The following is a 20496-nucleotide window of genomic DNA, read 5'->3' on the forward strand; positions in this document are numbered from 1 at the left end:
ACATATCTGGGTAGTACCAAAGATGCGAATCCAACTCCACTTGATTCCAAAACCCACCTACCCCAACTCATTGCACCTCAGTGGGACCCAAGCCTTCCCGCTCCCATCTAACCGTGGCCATCTTGTCGTCCAGCATATTGCTGTTGTTCAGTCGCTAAATTGTGTCCAACTCTTTGCAGCCCCATGGACTGCAGCACGCCAGGCTTCCCTGTTCTTCACCATCCCCCAGAGCTTGCTCAAACTCACGTTCATTGAGTTGGTGAAGCCATCCAACCATCTCATCCTCTTTCGTCCCGTTCTCCTTCCGCCTTCAATCTTTCCCAGCATCAGGGTCTTTTCCAATGCATGCGGCCTGCCATATATTAAGTGCTCAATAATGCTGTTTGAATGAACAAAGGAATGGACCTCATTCAGTCATTGACCAAACACTCACCACCCACCCAGCCCGGCTGAAGGCCCATCTTTGCTGATGACCGCTCGGCAGTGTTGGGTGGAGTCCTAGACTGTGAGGGAGGCCCTGTGTTGAACAGCCTCCATCTCTGCCTCAGAAGGGAACATGGTCCAGCACGGTGGCTGAGTGATCCTGTGACTCAAATATGAGAGTCTGCTGAGGTCCACAGTGGGGAGGGAGGGGAAGGAGCTACACTTCTGCCCCTGCAGGTGTGGGGCAATGAGATTCCCCAGGGACGGGACCTGGCGAGGGGAGCGTTCATCAGACTCTCGGCCAGTCCCTCAGCCTCTTGCCCTCCTCCCCCGTGCCGCACACACATGCCAGCTGCTGCTTCTCTACCTGCCTGCCCACCAGCCCAGGAGCCCCTGAGGACCAGCAGCAGGTCTCAGTGTTTCTGGATCCCTATCACCATCTGTCACAGGCCAAGCATAGAGCAGACATCATGGGGCACGTGTTGAACGAGACGCTGAAGGAGCCTGGGGGAGAGGCTTGTCCTTGAAGGCTCCCCCATCCAGCTTCTGGAGGTTGCTCTGAGTGGCCAGCTGGTCCTCATGGGGCCTTGACCAAGACGGCCCTGTGGCCTCAGCCTTGGCTCCTGGGTTGCCTCCCAGCATCCCTCCCCCCTTACCTGGGCTTCACTGTTTCAGAGCACGTCCCCATCCCAAAGGGGAGGTACCAGGGCGTGACGGCTGTCCGGAACCACCACGGTGTTCTGGTGAGTGTGCGTGGCATAGGGGATGGAGGGCCTCGGGGAGCCGGTGGTGACCCCTGTGGTTGACCCCTGTGGATACTAGTCCTGGCTGGTGTGTTATTCTCAGGGCTGAGCCCAGGTATATCATTGATCAACCCCAGGGCTGATGGCGGCTCTGACCTGGGTACACTGTGTGACGCTGACGCTGGCGCTGACTCGTCCTCCCCCTGGGGAGGGGCGAACAGGCTGTTCTGTGGCCCCTGCCTGGTTGAGGCTCTGGGTTCTGGCATGGGGGTGTGGGTGTGGCCTGGGTCAGGGGTGACTCTGGCTTGCCCCTTCTTTGTTCCCCTGTTCTACCAGGTCTGCATTCAAGTGCCAACCCGGCAGCCCCACAGCCTCAGCTCAGAGCTCACAGGCAACTGCAGCCTGCTGACCCCTGACTTCCGTCCCCGGGCCCAGGTCTACTTCTCCAACCTTGGTAAGCACTGGACCTGCGTTGGCCTTGGACAGCTCTGAGGGCTCTCCTGGGGTCTGCAAGAAGAGGCACCAGCCTGCGGTAGATGTGGAGGGACACAGGGGCCTGGAGAGGGCAGGGCAGCCTGGAGAGGGAACCAGGGAAAGCTAAGTGAGGGCTGGCCTGGAGGTGAACCAGGAAGCTGTCTGACTCTGAGCTCTTCCATGTGGACTTTTTAAAGAAAGATTTCTGGATCCCGACGCCCCTGTGGATGCTGAAGCCTGCCCCAGGGACAAAAAAGGCAGCACAGAGAACACAGCCAGGAGGCGACGGGATTTGAAGGTGGAAGAGGAGGAAGAGGAGGAGGAGGCAGCTGGTGAGAAGAGGCAGATCTGGGCTGCTCCCAGAGGCTGTCAGAGCTGACCCCTATGCTGGAGACCTCTAGAGTTGAGGTGTGCCTTTTCCAAGAGGTGGGAGGAGTGGCTGGATTCTGCAGGCTTGACCAGCTCTGTCTCCCCTCATCTGTAGGCCCAGGGAGCAAGGGTGCTGGGAGAGACTCATACATCAGAGCCTGAGCAGGTTCTGGCTCTCTCTGCCTCTGAGACAAAGGCTTCACTCTTGGGAGTGGCATCTGAGTCCCCCCTGAACTGAGCCTTCAGGGCTTGACTGGGCGGGTGCCCTTCAGAGCAGGAAGAGCTGCCCTCACTCCAGACGCCACAGCCACTCCTAACCTGCTCCCCATCTTGGCCCAGGCACTGAGATCGCCATCGTCCTGGATGGCTCAGGAAGCATTGATCCCCCGGACTTCCAGAAAGCCAAAGACTTCATCTACGACATGATGAAGAACTTTTATACGAAGTGCTTTGAGGTGGGCTTCCCTTAGAGCTGGATTCACACAACTTGTGGGTTGTCTACCACCACTGTGAACAAACTGCTTCAAAACATCCACCAAGGATCTGTTCTCCTTCTGTGGGCCAGCCATTCAGGTTGGGCTGAGCTGGGAGGTTCTTCTGCTGTTCTTACCAGGAGTTAATTCCTGCAGATGCAGACACCTGCTTGACTGGACCGTAAATTGCCTTCACTTTTCTGGGCCATTTGTCTCCAACAGCCCAGCCCAACTCTTTCATGGCAAGCACTTTCCAATGCTCTGATTGCATCACATTTCCTGATGTCCATGGGCCAAAGCAAGTCACCACAGCCTATCCTGGAGTCAATGTGGAAGAGGGGGCTACCCAGGGACATAGATTCGGGAGAAGCCCATGATTCCCCAGGAGCCATTGCTATCACACCTTTCTCCACCCCTGCTGGCTTAGAGGTTGCCCTCTGCCTGAGCATCTCCTCCTGCCCAGAGACTAAGAGGAATGAGTGGATTCTTCCACTTCTTCCAGGGGGAGCCATCTAAGGGGTAGGGGTGGCCTTGAGCAGCTCTGCCAAACTCCTCCCTTCTTGGCCCCTGCCCTGCAGTGCAGATTTGCTGTGGTGCAATATGGAGAAGTCATCCAGACCGAGCTTGACCTTCTAGACAGCCAAGACGTTAGAGCCTCCTTGGACAGAGTGAAGAACATCAGTCAAGTGGGAAAAATCACCAAGACTGCCTCTGCCATGCAGCACGTCCTGTGAGTTATCTGTAGACCTACTGGCTGCCAGCCTGTGACCCTGCCCAGAGGCTCTGAGACATCCTGCTTGGAGAAGGTGGCTGGACAGACTATGTAGAGGACAGGGTCAGGGTTCAGGCTCTTCCTTGGCTAAAAGGGGACTGTGAGGTCTTCCAATCCAGCCTTGGCAGATGGATGACACCCCAGGACAGTCCTCCAAAAATTCTTCCAAAGACTACTCCTGTGAGCAGCAGTGGGGCACAGTGCTTACCAGAGGAGTGAGTGGGCAGGCTTCCTGGCTTCAATCCCAGCTCCAGTTTGCACTCGTGAGACTTTGGGCAAGCTGTTTAACTTCTTTGTGTTTCAACTGCCTCACATTAAAATTGAGAATCATAGGGAATTCCCTGGTGGTCCAGTGATTAGGATTCTGCACTTTCACCACTGAAGTCCAGGTTCAATCCCTGTTCAGGGAACTAAAATCCTACAAGCTGCAAGGGGTGGCCAAATAATAATAATAATTATACTTGCCTTATAGGATTTTTGAGGATAAATGGGTTAAAATATGTTCAGTGCTAGGTTTTCTCTGCTGGTTCAGTGGTTAAGACTGTGCACTTCCAATGCAGAGAGCATAGGCTCGATCCTTAGTTGGGGAACTAAGATCCCACAGGGTGCGACCAAAAAATACATATATATGTGGTTCTTACCACAGTGGCTGGCACATACGTGCTATGTAAATCTTAGCCATTGTAATTAATATCATTATTAGTCTGACATACACACAAGGAATAGGCTCCAGTGCTGTCCTCTGGTGTCACCTGTCTGTTGGGAGCAGGTGAGGGGTAAGAACACCTGCGCTGCGGTCTTACCTCCTGTACCTGTGCTGCTGTGTACCCAGAGACATCACCACCCCTCTTTGGGGCTCTGTCCTCTTAGGAGGGCTCCTTTAATCTTCTTTGATTCTAAAATAAGCCAGTGAATAAAACCTCCCCAGGGCTCAGTCAACCATCTGGCAAAGTTCTCTCTCCCTTTCTCCCTCCCCGACTTAGAGATAACATCTTCACACCAAACCAAGGCTCGAGAGCAAAGGCATCCAAGGTCATGGTGGTGCTCACCGATGGGGAAATCTTCCAGGACCCCCTCAACCTCACGACTGTCATCAATTCCCCAAAGATGCGTGGTGTTGAGCGCTTTGCCATTGGGGTAAGAGCCAGGAGCTGGGGGTACCTCGTGACTCTGTACAGCCTGAGGCAGTGAGGAGCCAGGGTTCCTTAAGGGGCATCAGAAAGCAGCTTACCCAAACCCTGCTCTAGTCACAAACACCAACTTCTCTCAGCCCCTGTGTCCCGTGCTCCCCACACTCCCAACCCCGCTCAGGGTCTTCCCCCAGATGGCTCACTTCCTACTGGTGGTCACAGCTTACTCTCCCAGAAGTTATGGGGAGAGCACTGGATACCCTGGGAGCCCCCGGGAGGGAAGTTTCCTGGAGGAGCTGATGCAGAGCCGAGTCTCAGAGGACAAGAGGAGCCACTGACCTAATGCCCGGGGAAGGCTGGAAGGACTGCAGGCACAGGAAACAGCATGGGCAGGGGTGGGGGGCCCTGGTGTGTTCAGGAACATTCAGGTAGAGTGTGGGGAAGCAAGGTACAGGGAAAGAAGGAAGCAGGTGCTGGGGGGCCCTGAAGGCCAGACAGAGGGGCTCAGCTCTCTCCCTGGGCCTTGAGACCCTCACAGTGCTGGCCCACTGACCTGGGGCCTCTGTGCAGGTGGGAGAAGCATTTAATAAAAGTAAAGCATACCATGAGCTGAAGCTGATCGCCTCGGATCCCGATGAGGATCATGCCTTCAAGGTGACCAACTACATGGCTCTGGATGGGCTGCTGAACAAACTGCAGGAGAGCATCATTCGCGTGGAAGGTGAGGCTCCAGGGCCCTGGCCACCCTGTGGCGGCCCCCTCGGCATTCAGCGGGAGGCCCAAGGCCCACCCTCCAGCCCCATCCCCGTCCTCCCTCCGTGTGGGACTCTGGCAACTCCCCTCACCTCTCTGAGCCTCAGCTGTTCCATCTCTAAAAGGCAACAACTGACAGGGGAAGATGAGGGGAAGAAATAGTTGGAGAATTTGGGATCGCCGGGTACACACAGCTGTATTTAAAATGGATAACCAACAAGGACCTACTTACTGTATAGCACATGGAACTCTGCTCAAAGTTATGTGGTAGCCGGATGGGAGGAGGGTTTGGGGGAGGAGAATGGATACTTGTATATATATGGTTGAGTTCCTCCACTGTCCATCTGAAACTATCACAACGTTGTTAATCGGCCATACTCCAATATAAATGAAAGTGTTAGTCGCTCAGCCGTGTCCGACTCTTTGCGACCCCATGGACTGTAGCCTGCCAGGCTCCTTTGTCCTTGGAATTCTCCAGGCAAGAATACTGGAGTGGGTAGCCATTCCCTTCTCCAGGGGAATCTTCCTGACCCAAGGATTGAACCCAGGTCTACTGCATTGCAGGTAGATTCTTTACCATCTGAGTCACCAGGGAAGCCCCAAATATAAAATAAAAAGTTTAAAAAATCAAAATAAAAAGGTAACAATAGTCCCAGCCATCCTCGGCACTCCCAAGTTCTGTGAAGCTCTGATGAGAAGCTCTTTCTCTTGCTGGAAGAAGAAGGGTGACTGGGGAATGGTTCCTGCTCCCAGGAGCTCACAGATGAGAAACCGAGGCCCAGGAAGAGGGAGGGAACAGCCCAGCCTACTTTGCTGGCAGCTGTTAAAGCAGGCCCCTCAGTCTCCACCCTGACGTGGTTTTTCCCTTCGCCTCCACTCACAGCGGGCTCACTGGGCTTCTTGGCTTTCAGGCACGGTTGGAGATGCCCTCCACTACCAGCTGGCACAGGTTGGGTTCAGCGCCCAGATCCTGGATAAGGTACGTGGCTGACTGAGCACCAGGAGAGCTCAGCACAGAGGAGGAGCCCCAGGGACTCCTAGGAACTCGGGGTCTCCCCTGCCCCCACCTGGCTTACAGGGTCCTCCTGTAGTGAAAGGAACCATTCTAGGACAAAAGAAAACACTTCTGTGCACTTACCCTAACCTGGACCTGTATGGTCGAGGAGAGAGTGACCCTGTTTATAACAGGGAGTCATTCTGTCCTGTGCTCAAGGGTTAAGTGGCTCACTTAACACAAACTGGGAACCCCCAGGCCTGGGTGGGTTTGCCCACCAAGCCGGCTACTTCTCCCCACTGGATGCCCTGTTCCCCACCGATGGGGTGGGATAGAGGCCATGAGGACACGATCCACGAGTCTGGTGGGAGCATGGTTAGCATGTCACTCAGCACAGTGGGCCTTGGGTGCCAGGCCCAGATGTGCAGCCTTGGGGGAGACAAGCCCCATTTTGCTGAGCCATACTTGTTTAATGTGGGCTTCCCAGGTGGCTCAGTGGTAAAGAATCTGCCTCCAGTGCAGGAGACCTGGGTTCAATCCCTGAGTCGGGAAGATCCCATGGAATAGAAAGTGGCAGCCCACTTCAGTATTCTTGCCTGGGAAATCCCATGGACAGAGGAGCCTGGCGGGCTGCAGTCCATAGGATCGCAGGAAGAGTCTGATGTGACTGAATACACACGCACGTCCTTTTTACACTCAACGTCTGGGCCCTCCGGGATGGATTTCTGAGCCAGAGGCTGCTGGTACTGGAGGGACAGCTGCCCTGGTGGAGTGCTGGGTACAAGGCCAGAACCCAGTGTTTGCCTCTCACCTTCCTCCTGCGCCTCTGGGCCGGTGGGCACTGATCTCCACCACCTCCTCCCCCAATCCCCTGCAAGGTTTGCTGTGCTGGCAGATAGACCTGCGGTCACCTTGGCTGGCCCTGAGTCCCTCCGGCTCAGATGGCCTCCAACCCTCCTCCCCTGCAGGGGCAGGTGCTGCTCGGAACCGTAGGGGCCTTTGATTGGTCCGGGGGCGCACTGCTCTATGACACACACAGATGTAACGGCATCTTCCTGAACCAGACAGCAGTGGACACCAAGTCTGCGCAGTATGGCTACCTGGGTGAGGGCGGGGTCCGGAGGCCGCCTGGGTGAGGGGCGGGGCCCGGAGGCCGCCTGGGTGAGGGGCGGGGCCCGGAGGCCGCCTGGGTGAGGGGCGGGGCCCGGAGGCCGCCTGGGTGAGGGCGGGGCCCGGAGGCTACCGGGATGGGGGCGGGGCCTGAGTAGGGACACAGGCTGTGGTAGGATTCCTAGCTGGAGAGGGCCCTGGTTGTTCATGTGGACTGAGGGATGGACGCTGAGGCTGGTACCAAAGTGCCAGGTCCTGGGCCGCTGCCTAGGGAGGCGGGGCCTCTCCATTAGTAATAGTGGTGAGTGAGCCTTCACTCGGTCCTCAGTCTTCATATACTGCGTATGTGATGAGCGTGGGTGGTGCATGTGTGTGGAGAGCATTTTGAGTGAAGCTGTATGTGTGGTAATGTGTGTATATCACTTCTGTGTGGCGGAGCACATGGGTAAGTGGGAGCCACCACTGATGATTTTTAAGAGGATGAGATAGTGTCTCCAGTTTTGCCCCGCTGCCCAAGCTACTTGGAAGGCCTGACTGGGAAGGTGGAGGAGAAAAGAGTGGCCCGGCGGGAGGTCCTGATCACAATTCCACCACCCCACCTGGCAGGTTACTCGGTGGCCGTGCTGCACAAGGCTCATGGTCTCTCCTATGTGGCGGGGGCCCCAAGGCACAAGCAGCAGGGGGCTGTGTTTGAGCTCCAGAAGGTGGGCAGAGAGACCAACAACTTCATGCCAGTGCTGGAGGGCGAGCAGGTACCTGTTAGAGAAGGAACCCCCCACACACACACCATTATTATAGATGGGGATCCAGAGACCCCGGAGGGAAAGGAGTGGGCTCCAGGGCACACAGCAGGTGGGGGACCGCGTCTGAGCAGAACTCAGCCTTGGCCCCGGCTCTGTGTGCCTGAGTGCCAGCTGGTTTTCCCCATCGTGGGGGATCCAGCCGTTGACCCAGCCTCCCGTGTTATTCCAGTGAACACACTGACCTGGTCTGACCCAAATCTGATGGTCCAGGAAGAACATGAGCAGGGATCTAGCCTTGCCGAGGGGTCTGGTGGTGGTGGTGGCAGTGGGGGCGGGGGGTCCCTGGCACTCCCCGTGAGCTGCAATTCCCCTGGCCTGTAGTTGGGGTCCTATTTTGGCTCTGAGCTGTGCCCTGTGGACGTCGACATGGATGGCATCACAGACTTGCTGCTGGTGGCGGCCCCATTTTACCACATTCAAGGAGAGGAGGGCAGAGTCTACATGTACCGTGTGAACAAGCAGGTTAGAGATCTCCATCTTCACAAGGTGGCTGAGGCTGTGGCCGCTCAGCCTGGGACTGAGGTGACAGAGGCTGGAGGTGCCCTGGCCCTGCCTGGCACTGGAGGGCGGTGATGGGGAGCTCAGGATGGATGGCAGCCTGGTGGGGCGGCTGCTCCCCTACCCCTCTTTCTTACTTTCCCCACCCCACCATCTCATGTTGATGATGATGACATTCCACATAGCTGCACAGTTGACAAAGCATGTTTTATCTGTAATCTCATTTGTTTCTCATAGTAACTGCGGGAGGTGGCTGTCACTCCCATTTTACAGATGAGGAAGCTGAGGCTCAGTGATGTTTGAGACTTTCCCCGGTTTACAGAGCCAGTGTATGATGGAGCCAAGCCAAGAAGCCAGGCCTCCTGATCGCCAGTCCAGTACCCCGATTGTGGGAGCGAGGGGCACAGCTCTGGGTCCTGGACTGCAAGGCAGCAGGACCCCAGCTTCATCAGTCACTCACTATGTAAACTTGGGAAGGTCTCTTGCCTTTTCTGAGCCTCAGACTCCCGGCTGGAGAGTCAGAATCAATGAGTCTTTGAGCCTGCCTCCCGGGGTGGCAGTGGGGTGAGACCTCGTTGCCTCCCTGTCTTGAGGGCTGAGCTGCCTCTCTGCCTTACAGGATGGCTCCTTCTCCTTGGCACGCAGGCTGAGTGGGCACCCCAGGCTAACTTACGCACGATTTGGCTTTGCCATGGCAACAGTGGGGGATATCAGTCAGGATGGGCTCACAGACGTGGCCATTGGGGCCCCCCTGGAGGACTTTGAGGCAGACAGTGGTGCAGGCTTCGGCAGTGTGTACATCTACAATGGACGCTCTACCAACCAGCTGGCTGACCTCTCTGCCAACCAGCCACAGGTGACCTCTTGCCTCTACTCTGGCACTTTGATCTTCCCCAGATATGAGGGCCTGAGACCCGAGCAAGCTCCAGTCCTAAGTGTCAGGCAGGTCCCAGGGGGTTGAGAGGGCCCCCGGGGGACAGAAGTCACTGGGAGGTTCTCACCTCCACATCCTTCCAGTGGGGCTAGAGGTTGTGGCAATATCCATCTTCTTTCCTGACCTATGACTGTCTCCTTCTTTGTCATTCCTGACCTTGGACCTGCCCCAGATCCTCTTTCCTCTTTCTCTGTCCCTTCTCTGGCTCCTGTCCCTACACTGCCCCCCGCCCCACCCCATTGCATAACCCTCACTCCCCTGGACTCCACTGCCAAATTGCACACTGTATCTTTGATGGGCACTGCCACCCACCTCCAGCTGCAGTTTCTCTCCAAGCTTCAGTCCTGTGTGTCCAGCGGCTCCTGAGCCCCTCCCCTGAATGGCCTCCAGCATCTCACTCCCAGGATTTCCCACTGAAAGCACCCTCTTCCCTGATACCTGCTGCTCCTCTGGACCCCATCCCTCCACCATTCACAGCAGAAACCTGGGCTAATCATAGACCCCCACCTCAGCCTGTCAGCCTCCATGTCCTAAAGATCTTACCATCTTCCAAATCCAGCCCCTCCTCTCCATCCCCATCACTACACCCTGACTCCTACCTCATCTTCCACCCTGTGTCTGCAGTGGGGTTCTAAAGTGTAATTCTGTAGACACACCCCAGCCCCGCATCAGGCCTCCGGCACCCAGTCTCCCCTTTCCCACTGCACTGACCCCTGACTGTTTCCCCACCCCCTGTTCTCCTTACCCTCTCGGTCAAGCCTCACCCCCTTCAAGCCTCTGTTCCAATGCCATTTCCCCTGGGAGAACCTTACTTTTTCTTTCCAGTGCCTCAGTGTCCCTGGAGTGGACCAATCTGTTGACTGAATAGAACTGAAAGGAAACCCCTTCCCTCCCCGACATCTTGTGTTTCTCCCCAACAGAGGATCAGAGCCTCGGCGGTGGCCCCAGGACTCCAGTACTTCGGCACCTCGGTGGCCGGTGGCTTAGATTTCAACGGCGATGGCCTTGCTGACATCACCGTGGGTGCACTGGGCCGGGCGGCTGTACTCCGGTAGGGCTCTGCCCTGCCTTCTGAGCAGCTTCACCCCCTTGCCCTATCCTAAATGACCCCAAGAAGACACCAGGCACTGATGGGAGGGAGGGAGTGCCCTGTTTAAGAGCATTGGTTCTGTTGAACTGGGTTTGAATCTAAGCTTGAACTTAAGTGTGTCCTTGGGCAGAATCTCTAAGTTCCAGTTTTCTCATCTATAAATGCGAATAACAATGCACCTACTTCACAGTAGCCCCTAGTCTCTATTACCTTATCCTATTTTATTTTTAACATACCTTTTCCGGCACAGAGGATTTTCCTATTTTTTCATGTTTATTTGATAGTTGTCTGTTTTCCCACTAGAGCAAGGCTTGTCTCTTTCTCTGCTATATTCTGAGGACTCAGAAGAGCACTTGGCATATGAGAGATGTTCAGTAAATATTCACTGAATGAATGAGAGAGCCAGACACTAATCCAGAAGTCCTGTGGTCACTTCTCATATGCCCCTTTGCTGTCTTACTTAGCTCAAGACCAGTACTCTTGCCTGGAAAATCCCATGGACGCAGAAGCCTGGTAGGCTGCAGTCCATGGGGTTGCTAAGGGTTGGACACGACTTCACTTTCACTTTCACTTTAGCTCAAGACCTGTGGTTCATCTGAAGGTGTCCATGAACTTCACTCCCAAGGCACTGCCCATTGGCTTCAGCAGCAGCGTGAATGTGTGTTTGTGTTTTGAAATCAACTCCACAACCCTAGCTGCTGAATCAGGTAACAGGCAGCCTAGCTGACCTTTCCAGTGCTCTGGTCACTCTTTGTTGGCTTCAGTGGGGGAGGGGACAGAGAAAGAGGGCTGGGTGGGGGTGGGGTGTTATGAAATCCCTCTATTAGATTTTAGTTCCTTTGACCTGTTGTTGCTGTCCAGTCGCTAAGTCATATCCGACTGTTTTTGACCCCGTGGGCTAGAGCACGCCAGGCTTCCCTGTCCTTCACCATCTCCTGGAGTTTGCTCAGATTCATGTCCATTGAGTCGGTGATGCTATCTAATCATCTCATCCACTGCTGCCCTTTTCTTCTCCTGCCCTCAATCTTTCCTGGCATCAGGGTCTTTTCCAATGAGTCAGTCCTTCGCATCAGGTGGCCAAAGTATTGGTGCTTCAGCTTCAACGTCAGTCTTTCCAATGAGTATTCAGGGTTGATTTCCTTTAGGATTGACTGGTTTGATCTCCTTGCAGTCCAAGGGACTCTCAAGAGTCTCTTCCAACACCACATTTTGAAAGTATCAGTTCTTTGGTGTTCCTTTGACTTTAGGTTCAGTTTAATGGGAACCGCCCCAGAAAAGGGTGACCTGCTGTTAAGTCCACATTCTGAAGAAGTCTTTCTGACCCTCTTGGGAAGGGGGCATTGGATCCCGTCCTTGGGTTGAAGGGTTGGGTTTCTGAAAGAAAACTTGGAAAAAGGCAGGCCCTTCTCCATCTCCAGCTGCTGTGCCCACGCCTGTGTGTGTGTAGGTGCCTCTCCTCTTTCTCTCTGATTACATCTTCTCCCCTTCCCTCCCTCTGCCTTCTCCCTAGTTTAGGGGGATTGGATAATCTGCTGGAGGCCTGGCTTCCCTTCCCACCCTCTTAGCTGTTGCTGGCTGGGAGACCTTCTGGAAGGCAGAGGGTAGGCATGACTTTCACAACCCAGGTACTTACTGCCAACCCAAGAGGTCTCCTCCAGCACAAACCCTCAGCAACAGTCCCCAGGGCTTCGTCTCTCAGTCACCATCCCCGAGAAGTCGCTCTACTTCCTGCAGGTCAGAAAGCGGGCTCCCAGGTGGCCTGGCTTTACCGTAGGAGTCCAGGATCAAGTCTGGTCATTAGAGAAGGGCAGCCCTGTCGTTTCCAGCTGTACAGGCTGAAAGGTTTGGGCCACAGAGCCTGAACCGCATCTGCTGGGTGGTCATGTGACACTGGGCAGGTGTCCTTCACTCTCCGTGCCTGGTATTTTGTTTTGTTTGATATTTATTTATTTTATGTATTTTTGGCTGTGCTGGGTTTTCGTTGCTGTGCGGGCTTTCTCTAGTTGCAGCGAGTGGGGGCTATTCTGTAGTTGTGGTGTGTGGCCTTCTCACTGTGGTGGCTTCTCCTGTTGCAGAGCACAGGCTTTAGGGCACTCAGACCTGGCTCAATAGTTGTACCACACAGGCTTAGTTGCTCCACAGCATGTGGGATCTTCCTGGACCAGGGATTGAACCCGTCTCCTGCATTGGCAGGCAGATTCTCTACTACTGAGCCACCAGGGAAGCTGGGGCCCCCGTTTTTGTTCTCTACAGATAGGGAGTTGGCCCAGGTAATCCACAAGGTTCTTCCAGCTCTGCTATCCTCAGGTTTTACTCTATAGTCTCTCTCTCCTCCTTCCTTGAAATTTTCCTCCTCAATATTTCCCCCCTCAATCCCAGCCTCCTCTCTAAAGGCCCTCTTCCCATAGGGAAGACTGACTTAGCCTGGGGATGTTCTGCCCCAGGTTTGGGTCTGGGGCACTGAGGGACCCTAACTAGGGGACAGAAGACATGAGAAAAGTAACTTTGAAATGAAGAAGAAACTCGGGGAAGTGCCTGTGTGGGGGGCACCACTCAGGAGGGGCTCATGGGAGGGCCCTCGGTCTGGAGTTTGACCTCCCTGGCTCAATCAGAAAGATCTGATCTTCATTCCCAGGCCTTGGTGAGACCTCTCTGAACTTCACGTTGGATGTGGATGTGGTGAAGCAGAGGAAACGGCTGCAGCATTCAGACAAGAGGATGGATCAGAGCTCCCTTAGGGAGTGGGGCAGGGGGCCCCTTCTCTGTGAGTCCTTCTTGCTCATCCCTACAGATGGAGATGTGAGTGGAGGAGTTTCCAAGAGTCCAGAGGGGTCTGTCTTTTTTTTTTTTTAAAGGTTGCTTTGCTTCATTTTTTTTAAAATTTTATATTGGAGTATAGTTGACTAACAGGGGTTTCGCAGGTAGCACAGTACTAAAGAATCTGCCTGCTGATGCAGGAGGTGTGGGTTCCATCCCTGGATCGTCGGAAAGATCCCCTGGAGAAGGAAGTGGCAACCCACTCCAGTATTCTTGCCTGGAGAATCCCATGGACAGAGGAGCCTGGGGGCTAGAGTCCACGGGGTCGCAGAGTCGGACACGACTGAGCGTGTGCGCATAGTTGATTAACAGTGTTGTTTTAGTTTCCGGTGTGGAGCAAAGTGATTCAGTTATACATACACACGTGTCTGTCCTTTTTCAAGTTCTTTTCCCATTTAGATTATTACAGAATATTAAGCAGAGTTCCCTGTGCTGTGCTATTCAGTAGGTCCTTGTTGGTTATCTATTTTATTTTATTTTGGCCGTGCCGTGTGGCATGTGGGATCTTAGTTCCCTGACCAGGGATCGAACCTGTGTCCCTTGCAGTGAAAGCTGGGAGTCTTAACCACTGGACTGCCAGGGAAGTTCCCCGAGGGGGTCTGTATTGTTGAGAAAAGAACTGAGGTGTATGGAGTGAAGTACAGGGATCCGTACACACACATGAGGCAACTAAAACAATCATAATAGATCAAGAATCACATGCTGGTGTGGGAGATGAGGGTTATGGTACCAGAAAACCAGGTTAAAGCAATCTACAGAGACTGAACACTAAAGAAATCTCTGAGTTTCCTAGAAACTGTACAAAAAAGGGAAATCCTCCAATTTTTTGGAAATCCTGCCATTTTTCTTGGTAATACATTGGAAATAACAGAGCTCCCTTGCCTACCTGATAACAACAGTGGGGCAGAAGGCCCTTATGTGAGACGACATTAGAAAACCTGAGTGAGGCAAAGTAGAAATAGAAAGACAAAAGTTGTCATTTACAAAAGTTGACTCCTGACAAAGGTGCCTAGAAACATGAAAAAAATGTATTTGTCGGGACTCAGAGTCTGCCAGCACCCAAAACTGTGGACCTCAAAGGATCATGTATTCCAATAAACTCATAAATTATGCTTCAGACTACACATCTGTTCCAACATCTGTTTGGTTGTTAAATGGATTAAGACTTCTAGTTAGTCTGTGGCTTCCCTAAAGATAAGCATAGCTACCTTTTCCAGCCAAGACGCTTGCTCACCTGTTCTCAGGTGTTCAAAGCTCCCACCTGGCAAAAAGTCTCAATAAACAAAGAGAATGGCAAGTGGCATCCCAGGCCATCTCCTGGTCTTCAGGGTTCTTCTGTTCGTTTGTTTCGGCTGTCCCCCGACCAGGGACTGAACCCATGACCCTTGTATTGGAGGCACGGAGTCTTAACCACGGGACCTCCAGGGAACTTCTGGTCTACGGTTTTTATTTTTCTGATATGTCCTCTGTGCCGCTTCAAGAAAGATCTTTGTAAACATAGCTGAGACCACGACTCTTCCTCTTCTTGGCTCCCCTTTGTTCTCTAAGTCCAAGCTGGCGTTTAACTCCTGCTGGCCAGAACCCCTCTGTGACTGGGGCAGGAACCAGAAGGAGATAGGAGGCCAGAGGCCGTGGCAGATCAAGGGAGGTTTTCTCAATGCTCTTGGCAGCCTGGCTTACTTGGAAGAGGCTTAGGACTCCTAGCTTAACCCCTTTCATTCGTTAATATTGTGACCACATCAAAGTTAAAAGTATTCTTTTTGTCATCTTCTCCCCCACATCCAACTCCAACCTCGCATTCCTTGGTGACTGTGCAGCTGTGTCAGGAGGACTGCTTCTCCAACATCACTATGAAGGTCAGCTACCACCTCCAGACCCCTGAGGGCCGGATGGACCAACCCCAACCAATCCTGGACTTCTATGCTGAGCCCTCTGCCATCTTCCAGGTGACTTGGCTAGGACCAGACTCTCCCAGGTGCCACCCCTGTAAAAGTCCCTGCTCCCCTATCTTCAAAGAGTATTAAAGTTGGGAGGGTCTTCAGACAACGTTTAGGACCCTCCCTGCACAGACAGGGATAATAGAGCTCCTGAGATGGTGTTAATTTGCCCAGGACCTCACTGGTGGGTAATACAGGTCTCCAAATGACTCCCAAGGCTGGTTCTTTTCTGTTCACCAAAGGTGCCTGCTACATATTTAATGAAGCATATGGATACTTGGCACAGGTCTCTGATAATGGTGTGGTGGAAGGCCTGTGTGGGGACTGGACTGAAGCCCACCTGCCCTGTACACAGAAAGTCATACTGGGGCTAGTTCCCTTTGAAATTAATAAGTATATTATGAGGAGATACTTTGAGATCACATTTGCGTGTGCTTAGTCACTCCGTCGTGTCCTACGCTTCGTGACCCCATGGACTATAGCCTGCCAGGTGCCTCTGTCCGTGGATTTTTTTCAGATAAGAATGCTGGAGTAGGTTGCCATGCCCTGCTTCAGGGGATCTTTCTGACCCAAGGATCAGGAACCTGCATCTCCTGTGTCTTCTGTATTGCAGGTGGATTCTTTACCTGCTGACCCATGATGTATCCTGTTTAACATCCATTCAGGATTCTTATCTTAATCAATGATTACTTTGATGCTTTGGCAAAGAGATTAAAAAAAAATGATCCCACTGAGGAAACGGGTGAGGGGAAATTATTTGGTGTTTAGGCACATAGATGGGTTTCCCACGTGGCACAGTGGTAAAGAATCTGCTTGCCAGTGCAGGAGATGCAAGAGATGTGGGTTCGATCCCTGGGTCGGGAAGATGCCCTGGAGAAGGAAATAGCATCCCACTCCGGTATTCTTGCCTGGAGAATCCCATGGACAGAGGAGCCTGGCGGCTACAGCGCATGAGGCCACAGAGTTGGGTACCACTGAGCAGCAGCGGCAGCAAGCACATAGATTTTTCCAGAGAATGAGCTCTAGCTGGGCACTTAGGATGTTTTAATCCTACTGAAAGAGAACAAGCTGTTTGGCTATATTAAAAGCAAAACTAAAAAAAAAGAAGCCCTCAATTGTTGACCCAGTCAGATAGAGCCCCAAGCTCTGACTTGTGCAATCTGCATCTCCCTTCTCTGGGCAGTGGAAGGTTTTCTTTCTTACCCTGGGCTCTCACTGTAAGCTCCAATCATGGAAACAGTCTTGCGTAAAGCTACTGTGATGGTCGCTGGCTGCTGGGAAGATAAATGCAGTGATTCCCCAGGTAGGAAGCTGGCTGTGTCTCCTTCATAATAAAAAATAGACCTGCTCCTTTAGAAAATGTGACTTTGCAACCTGAGCTGGAACTTTTCAATCTTACATGGACCTTTTGGGCCCACTGTGATTTCTGAATTTGTTGGGTGTAGGCAAGACTGCAAGGGGGAATATTTAACCTACAGAGAAGACTAGCCATGGGAGTAGAAAAGCTCACAGGACTGAACCTTGACAATATTTGGTTAGGAACACCCCCTCCCAATTTGTCCCCTGATGTTCTACTTAAGAGGACTAAGGAGGCTTTTCTTCATATGATTTCACCCACCCCTAAATGTTGTTGACAATATTTGGTTAGGAACCCCCCCCTCCCAATTTGTCCCCTGATGTTCCTGCTCTACTTAAGAGGACTAAGGAGGCTTTTCTTCATATGGTTTCACCCACCCCTAAATGTTCAGAGTAGTGAGCTGTGAGTGTTGCTACTTAATTAGCATAATATGCAAGTGACGGCTACTCCCGCTGTTTCACAAAGGTCACCCTCTTTTTGACCTTGGCCAGTGGCCTGATGCATGGTACCTGTGTTTTAGGAGCAAGCACACCCCCATGCCTGACAAATCAAGGAATAGCACAGTCACACCTCTCACAGCCACGTGGACACAACCTCAGCCCGTCAGCCTCACCTACACTTCTCAGAGTCAGTGGAAGGGACACACATGTCCTAGGGAGAAGATCACAGAGCAAGGCTGTGGGGGATGGCGGCGTCCCTGGGCTGATCCTGCCCCTCTCTGTCTGCTTACAGCTGCCCTACGAGAAGAACTGCAAGAATAAGCTGTTTTGTGTCGCGGAGTTACAGTTGGCCACCACCATCTCTCAGTGAGTTGAATCCAGTCGTCATGGTTTCTGCAGTTAACTCTCCTGAAGGCTTATGGGGCAAACCCCTCACCAGGATCACTTGCTTCCTCCTTTCCCTTGTAGCCCACAAAGGGCTTTTGCACTAATTGTATCATTGCTTCCCCAGCCACTCAGTGAGGGAAGCAAGACAGATTTGTATTCTTATGTTATAAATTTGGGAAGAGTCGGTAGTTGCAGGCCTGCGTGGGGTCCCATGATCATTGGATGGGCTTACACCCAGATTTCTTTCCATAACCCAGGGTCCCTCACTCCTAGGACCCCCTCACTTAGAGATAACCTCTTCCCTGGCTCAACGCTTTACCAAATTACTTAATTCATTACATACTTAGGGAGCTCCTCCTCTGTGCCCAGCACTTGAGGTGCTGAGAGATACAGGAAGCCCCTTTTTCACTTTCACAATTTTGCTTAGGGAGAGAAGATAATATGTAAGTCAACTATGTTGAAAAGATGTACTATGAAGAAAAAGAAGACAGGGAAGGTGGGAGGGAAATGCCAGGGATGCGGTTGGGGTTGCAGTTTCAAATAGAGTGGTCCGGAAAGGGCTCATGGAGAAGGTGATGTTTAGGTTCATGGAAGTGAGGTGGAGGAATAAACTCTGTGGGTGTCTGAAGGAAGAGCACCTGTCAGTGCCCTGAGCTGGGCGCTTGGAGGTGGGAGGAAGAGGCCAGGACACCAGAGTGAATTGGAGGGGTGGTGTTATTCAGTGGCTAAGTCTTGTCTGACTCTTTGCGACTCCATGGACTGAAGCATGCCAGGCTTCCCTGTTCTTCACTATCTCACGGAGGTTGCTCAAACTCATGTCCATTGACTCGATGTTGCCATGTGAGGGGAGGAAAAATCCTATGTGGCTCCATTTCCATGAGGACTTTTACTGTGAGCTGGGAAGTCAGAGGAGTGACATGACCATGCACTTTCAGATGATCATTCTTTGTATGTGGGGGGGGGGGGCTGCTCTCCCCCACACACTGCTGTCTTTGTTGGTGCACTAGGGCTCTCTAGTTCCCCCGCACCATGTGGGATCTTAGTTCCCTGACTAGGGGTCAAACCCACATCACCTGCATTGGAAGGTGGATTCTTAACCACTGGACCCACCAGGGAAGTCCCGATAGGATCATTCTTGCTGCTGTGTTGAGAATAGACTGTAGGAGCAGAGGTGGAGGCGGGGTGACAGTAGGGAGCTATTGTGATAACTCGGGTGAGAAGTGATATGACTTGGGCGAGTGGGAGCAATGAAGGTGGTTATATTTTGAAGTTAGAGCCCGCAGGATTGGATAACAGATTGGATGTGGGGAGTGAGAGAGAGGGGTCTAAGAAGTCTTTCAGGGTTCCAGCCTGAGCATCCAGAACTGTGCTGTCCAACACAATAGCCTCTGGTCACATGTAGGTATTTAAATTGAAATGAATTAAAATTAAAGAAGATTTTAGGTCTTTAGTTGCCCTAGGCACATCTCACGTGCTCAGTACCCACATATGGCTAGTGGTTTTGAGCAGCACAGATATATAATAGGTCATTTCCATTACTTCAGAAGTTCTGTCGGACCCCACTGAATTCTAAAATGATGCAGATGCCAAGAACTGAACTGGGAAAGCTTTTGGAAGAATGGGTTTGGAAGGCAAGGTGGGGAGGAGAGGTCATGAGCTTGGTAATTTTTTTAAATTAATTTTTATTGGAGTATAGTTTCTATATATTGTGTTAGTTTCTACTGTACAGCAAAGTCACTCAGCTATATATATACACGTATCCCCTCTTTTTTGGATTTCCTTCCCATTTCCCTTGTAATTGTCTTTCGTTTCTGTTATTATGATTTGTTGTTGTTTAGTCGCTAAGTCATGTCTGACTCTTTTGCAACCCCATGGACTGTAGCCCGCCAGGCTCCTCCGTCCATGGGATTTCCCAGGCATGAATACTGGAGTGGGTTGCATGAGCTTGGTTTTGGACATGTGGTGGTCTTAAAATGCTCTTTTCCCCCACACCTAGTGCTGTGTGCGGAACATGGCACTGATGGCCGGTTGGCTGAGTTGGCATCTCTGAAGAAGAGCTCTGTTCTGAGTCCTGAGAAACCTTTTCACAGACATTTGCAGGACTTGTGTTTCAGATGCGGATAGCTTAGCTCTGCCCATCTCAGTCGTGGAGGAGCCAAGTCAAGGCTTTTGAGTGCTTTGGAATCCAGCCTAACAGGAAGACTTGTTTCTAACCGGGAATTCATTACAGCCCCTAAAGCCCAGCCAAGTCCTTGCGGAATAGACTGCGAAACAGCTGGCCCTACATCACCCCCTAGTGTCCACAGCTGGCAGTCTCGCCTTTTTCCCCAAGTATTGAGCCTAATCCTTAGCATCCAAATGCCTCAGTGGTTTGACCTTTTTTGTGGACGTGAATCTCCTGAAGAATCTAAGGTAAACTACAGACACTTGTCTTTAGAAGATCACACTTGCAAACATGAAGCGTTTACATTCAGGGAACTCTGAAACTGTCCCTGGACCTCGAGTTAAGAATCCCTGGTACAAAAAAAAAAAAAAAAAAAGAATCCCTGGTACCTATTCCAGTGACTCTCAGATCTCTCTGTTGGGCTCTGAGACAGGACACCCAACTGACATTTCAATGTCCCTGCCTTCCTGTCCTCTGAGCGCTTCTCATCATGTGCCGGACTGAACTCATCTGGCCAGTTTCCACCCTCTGGTCTCCCGCTGTGCTCTTTCCATCACAACTAGCCCCACTGGGTCATCCAAGCTGGAAACTCTGAAACAGAAACTCAGGACACATCCTTGACTCCCTTTTTTTAAAAAGATTTTTTTAGTTTTGGACCATGCTCATGGCATGTAGGATCTAGTTCCCTGATCAGGGATCGAACCAACACCCTCTACACTGGAAGCATTGAGCCTTAACCACTGAACTGGCAGAGGAGTCCCCAACTCTTGTCTCTTTTGCGCTCTGCTTGTAAGCATGGCCTTATCACCCTCCCCATCGCCACTTCGT

The 20496-nt window shown here is 52.3% G+C and overlaps 1 protein-coding gene across 1 annotated transcript in view; it reads left to right on the forward strand.

Moving 5' to 3' along the window:
• Positions 1-20496, forward strand: part of ITGAE (integrin subunit alpha E) — a 60814-nt gene that overhangs the window by 25119 nt on the left and 15199 nt on the right. The window contains exons 4-20 of the mRNA XM_086359624.1: positions 1099-1166; positions 1503-1620; positions 1838-1972; positions 2349-2464; positions 3061-3212; positions 4238-4391; positions 4955-5105; positions 6049-6116; positions 7100-7235; positions 7848-7993; positions 8366-8506; positions 9162-9398; positions 10397-10527; positions 11143-11273; positions 13202-13365; positions 15201-15329; positions 17410-17483. Coding sequence (XP_086215750.1) covers positions 1099-1166; positions 1503-1620; positions 1838-1972; positions 2349-2464; positions 3061-3212; positions 4238-4391; positions 4955-5105; positions 6049-6116; positions 7100-7235; positions 7848-7993; positions 8366-8506; positions 9162-9398; positions 10397-10527; positions 11143-11273; positions 13202-13365; positions 15201-15329; positions 17410-17483 — 2251 coding nt within the window. The remainder of the gene's footprint in view (positions 1-1098; positions 1167-1502; positions 1621-1837; positions 1973-2348; positions 2465-3060; positions 3213-4237; positions 4392-4954; positions 5106-6048; positions 6117-7099; positions 7236-7847; positions 7994-8365; positions 8507-9161; positions 9399-10396; positions 10528-11142; positions 11274-13201; positions 13366-15200; positions 15330-17409; positions 17484-20496) is intronic.

The sequence above is a fragment of the Bos grunniens genome, chromosome 19 (assembly GCF_055505025.1).
Source record: "Bos grunniens cultivar Pamir isolate PY7600 chromosome 19, Bosgru_T2T1.0, whole genome shotgun sequence".
NCBI lineage: Eukaryota > Metazoa > Chordata > Mammalia > Artiodactyla > Bovidae > Bos > Bos grunniens.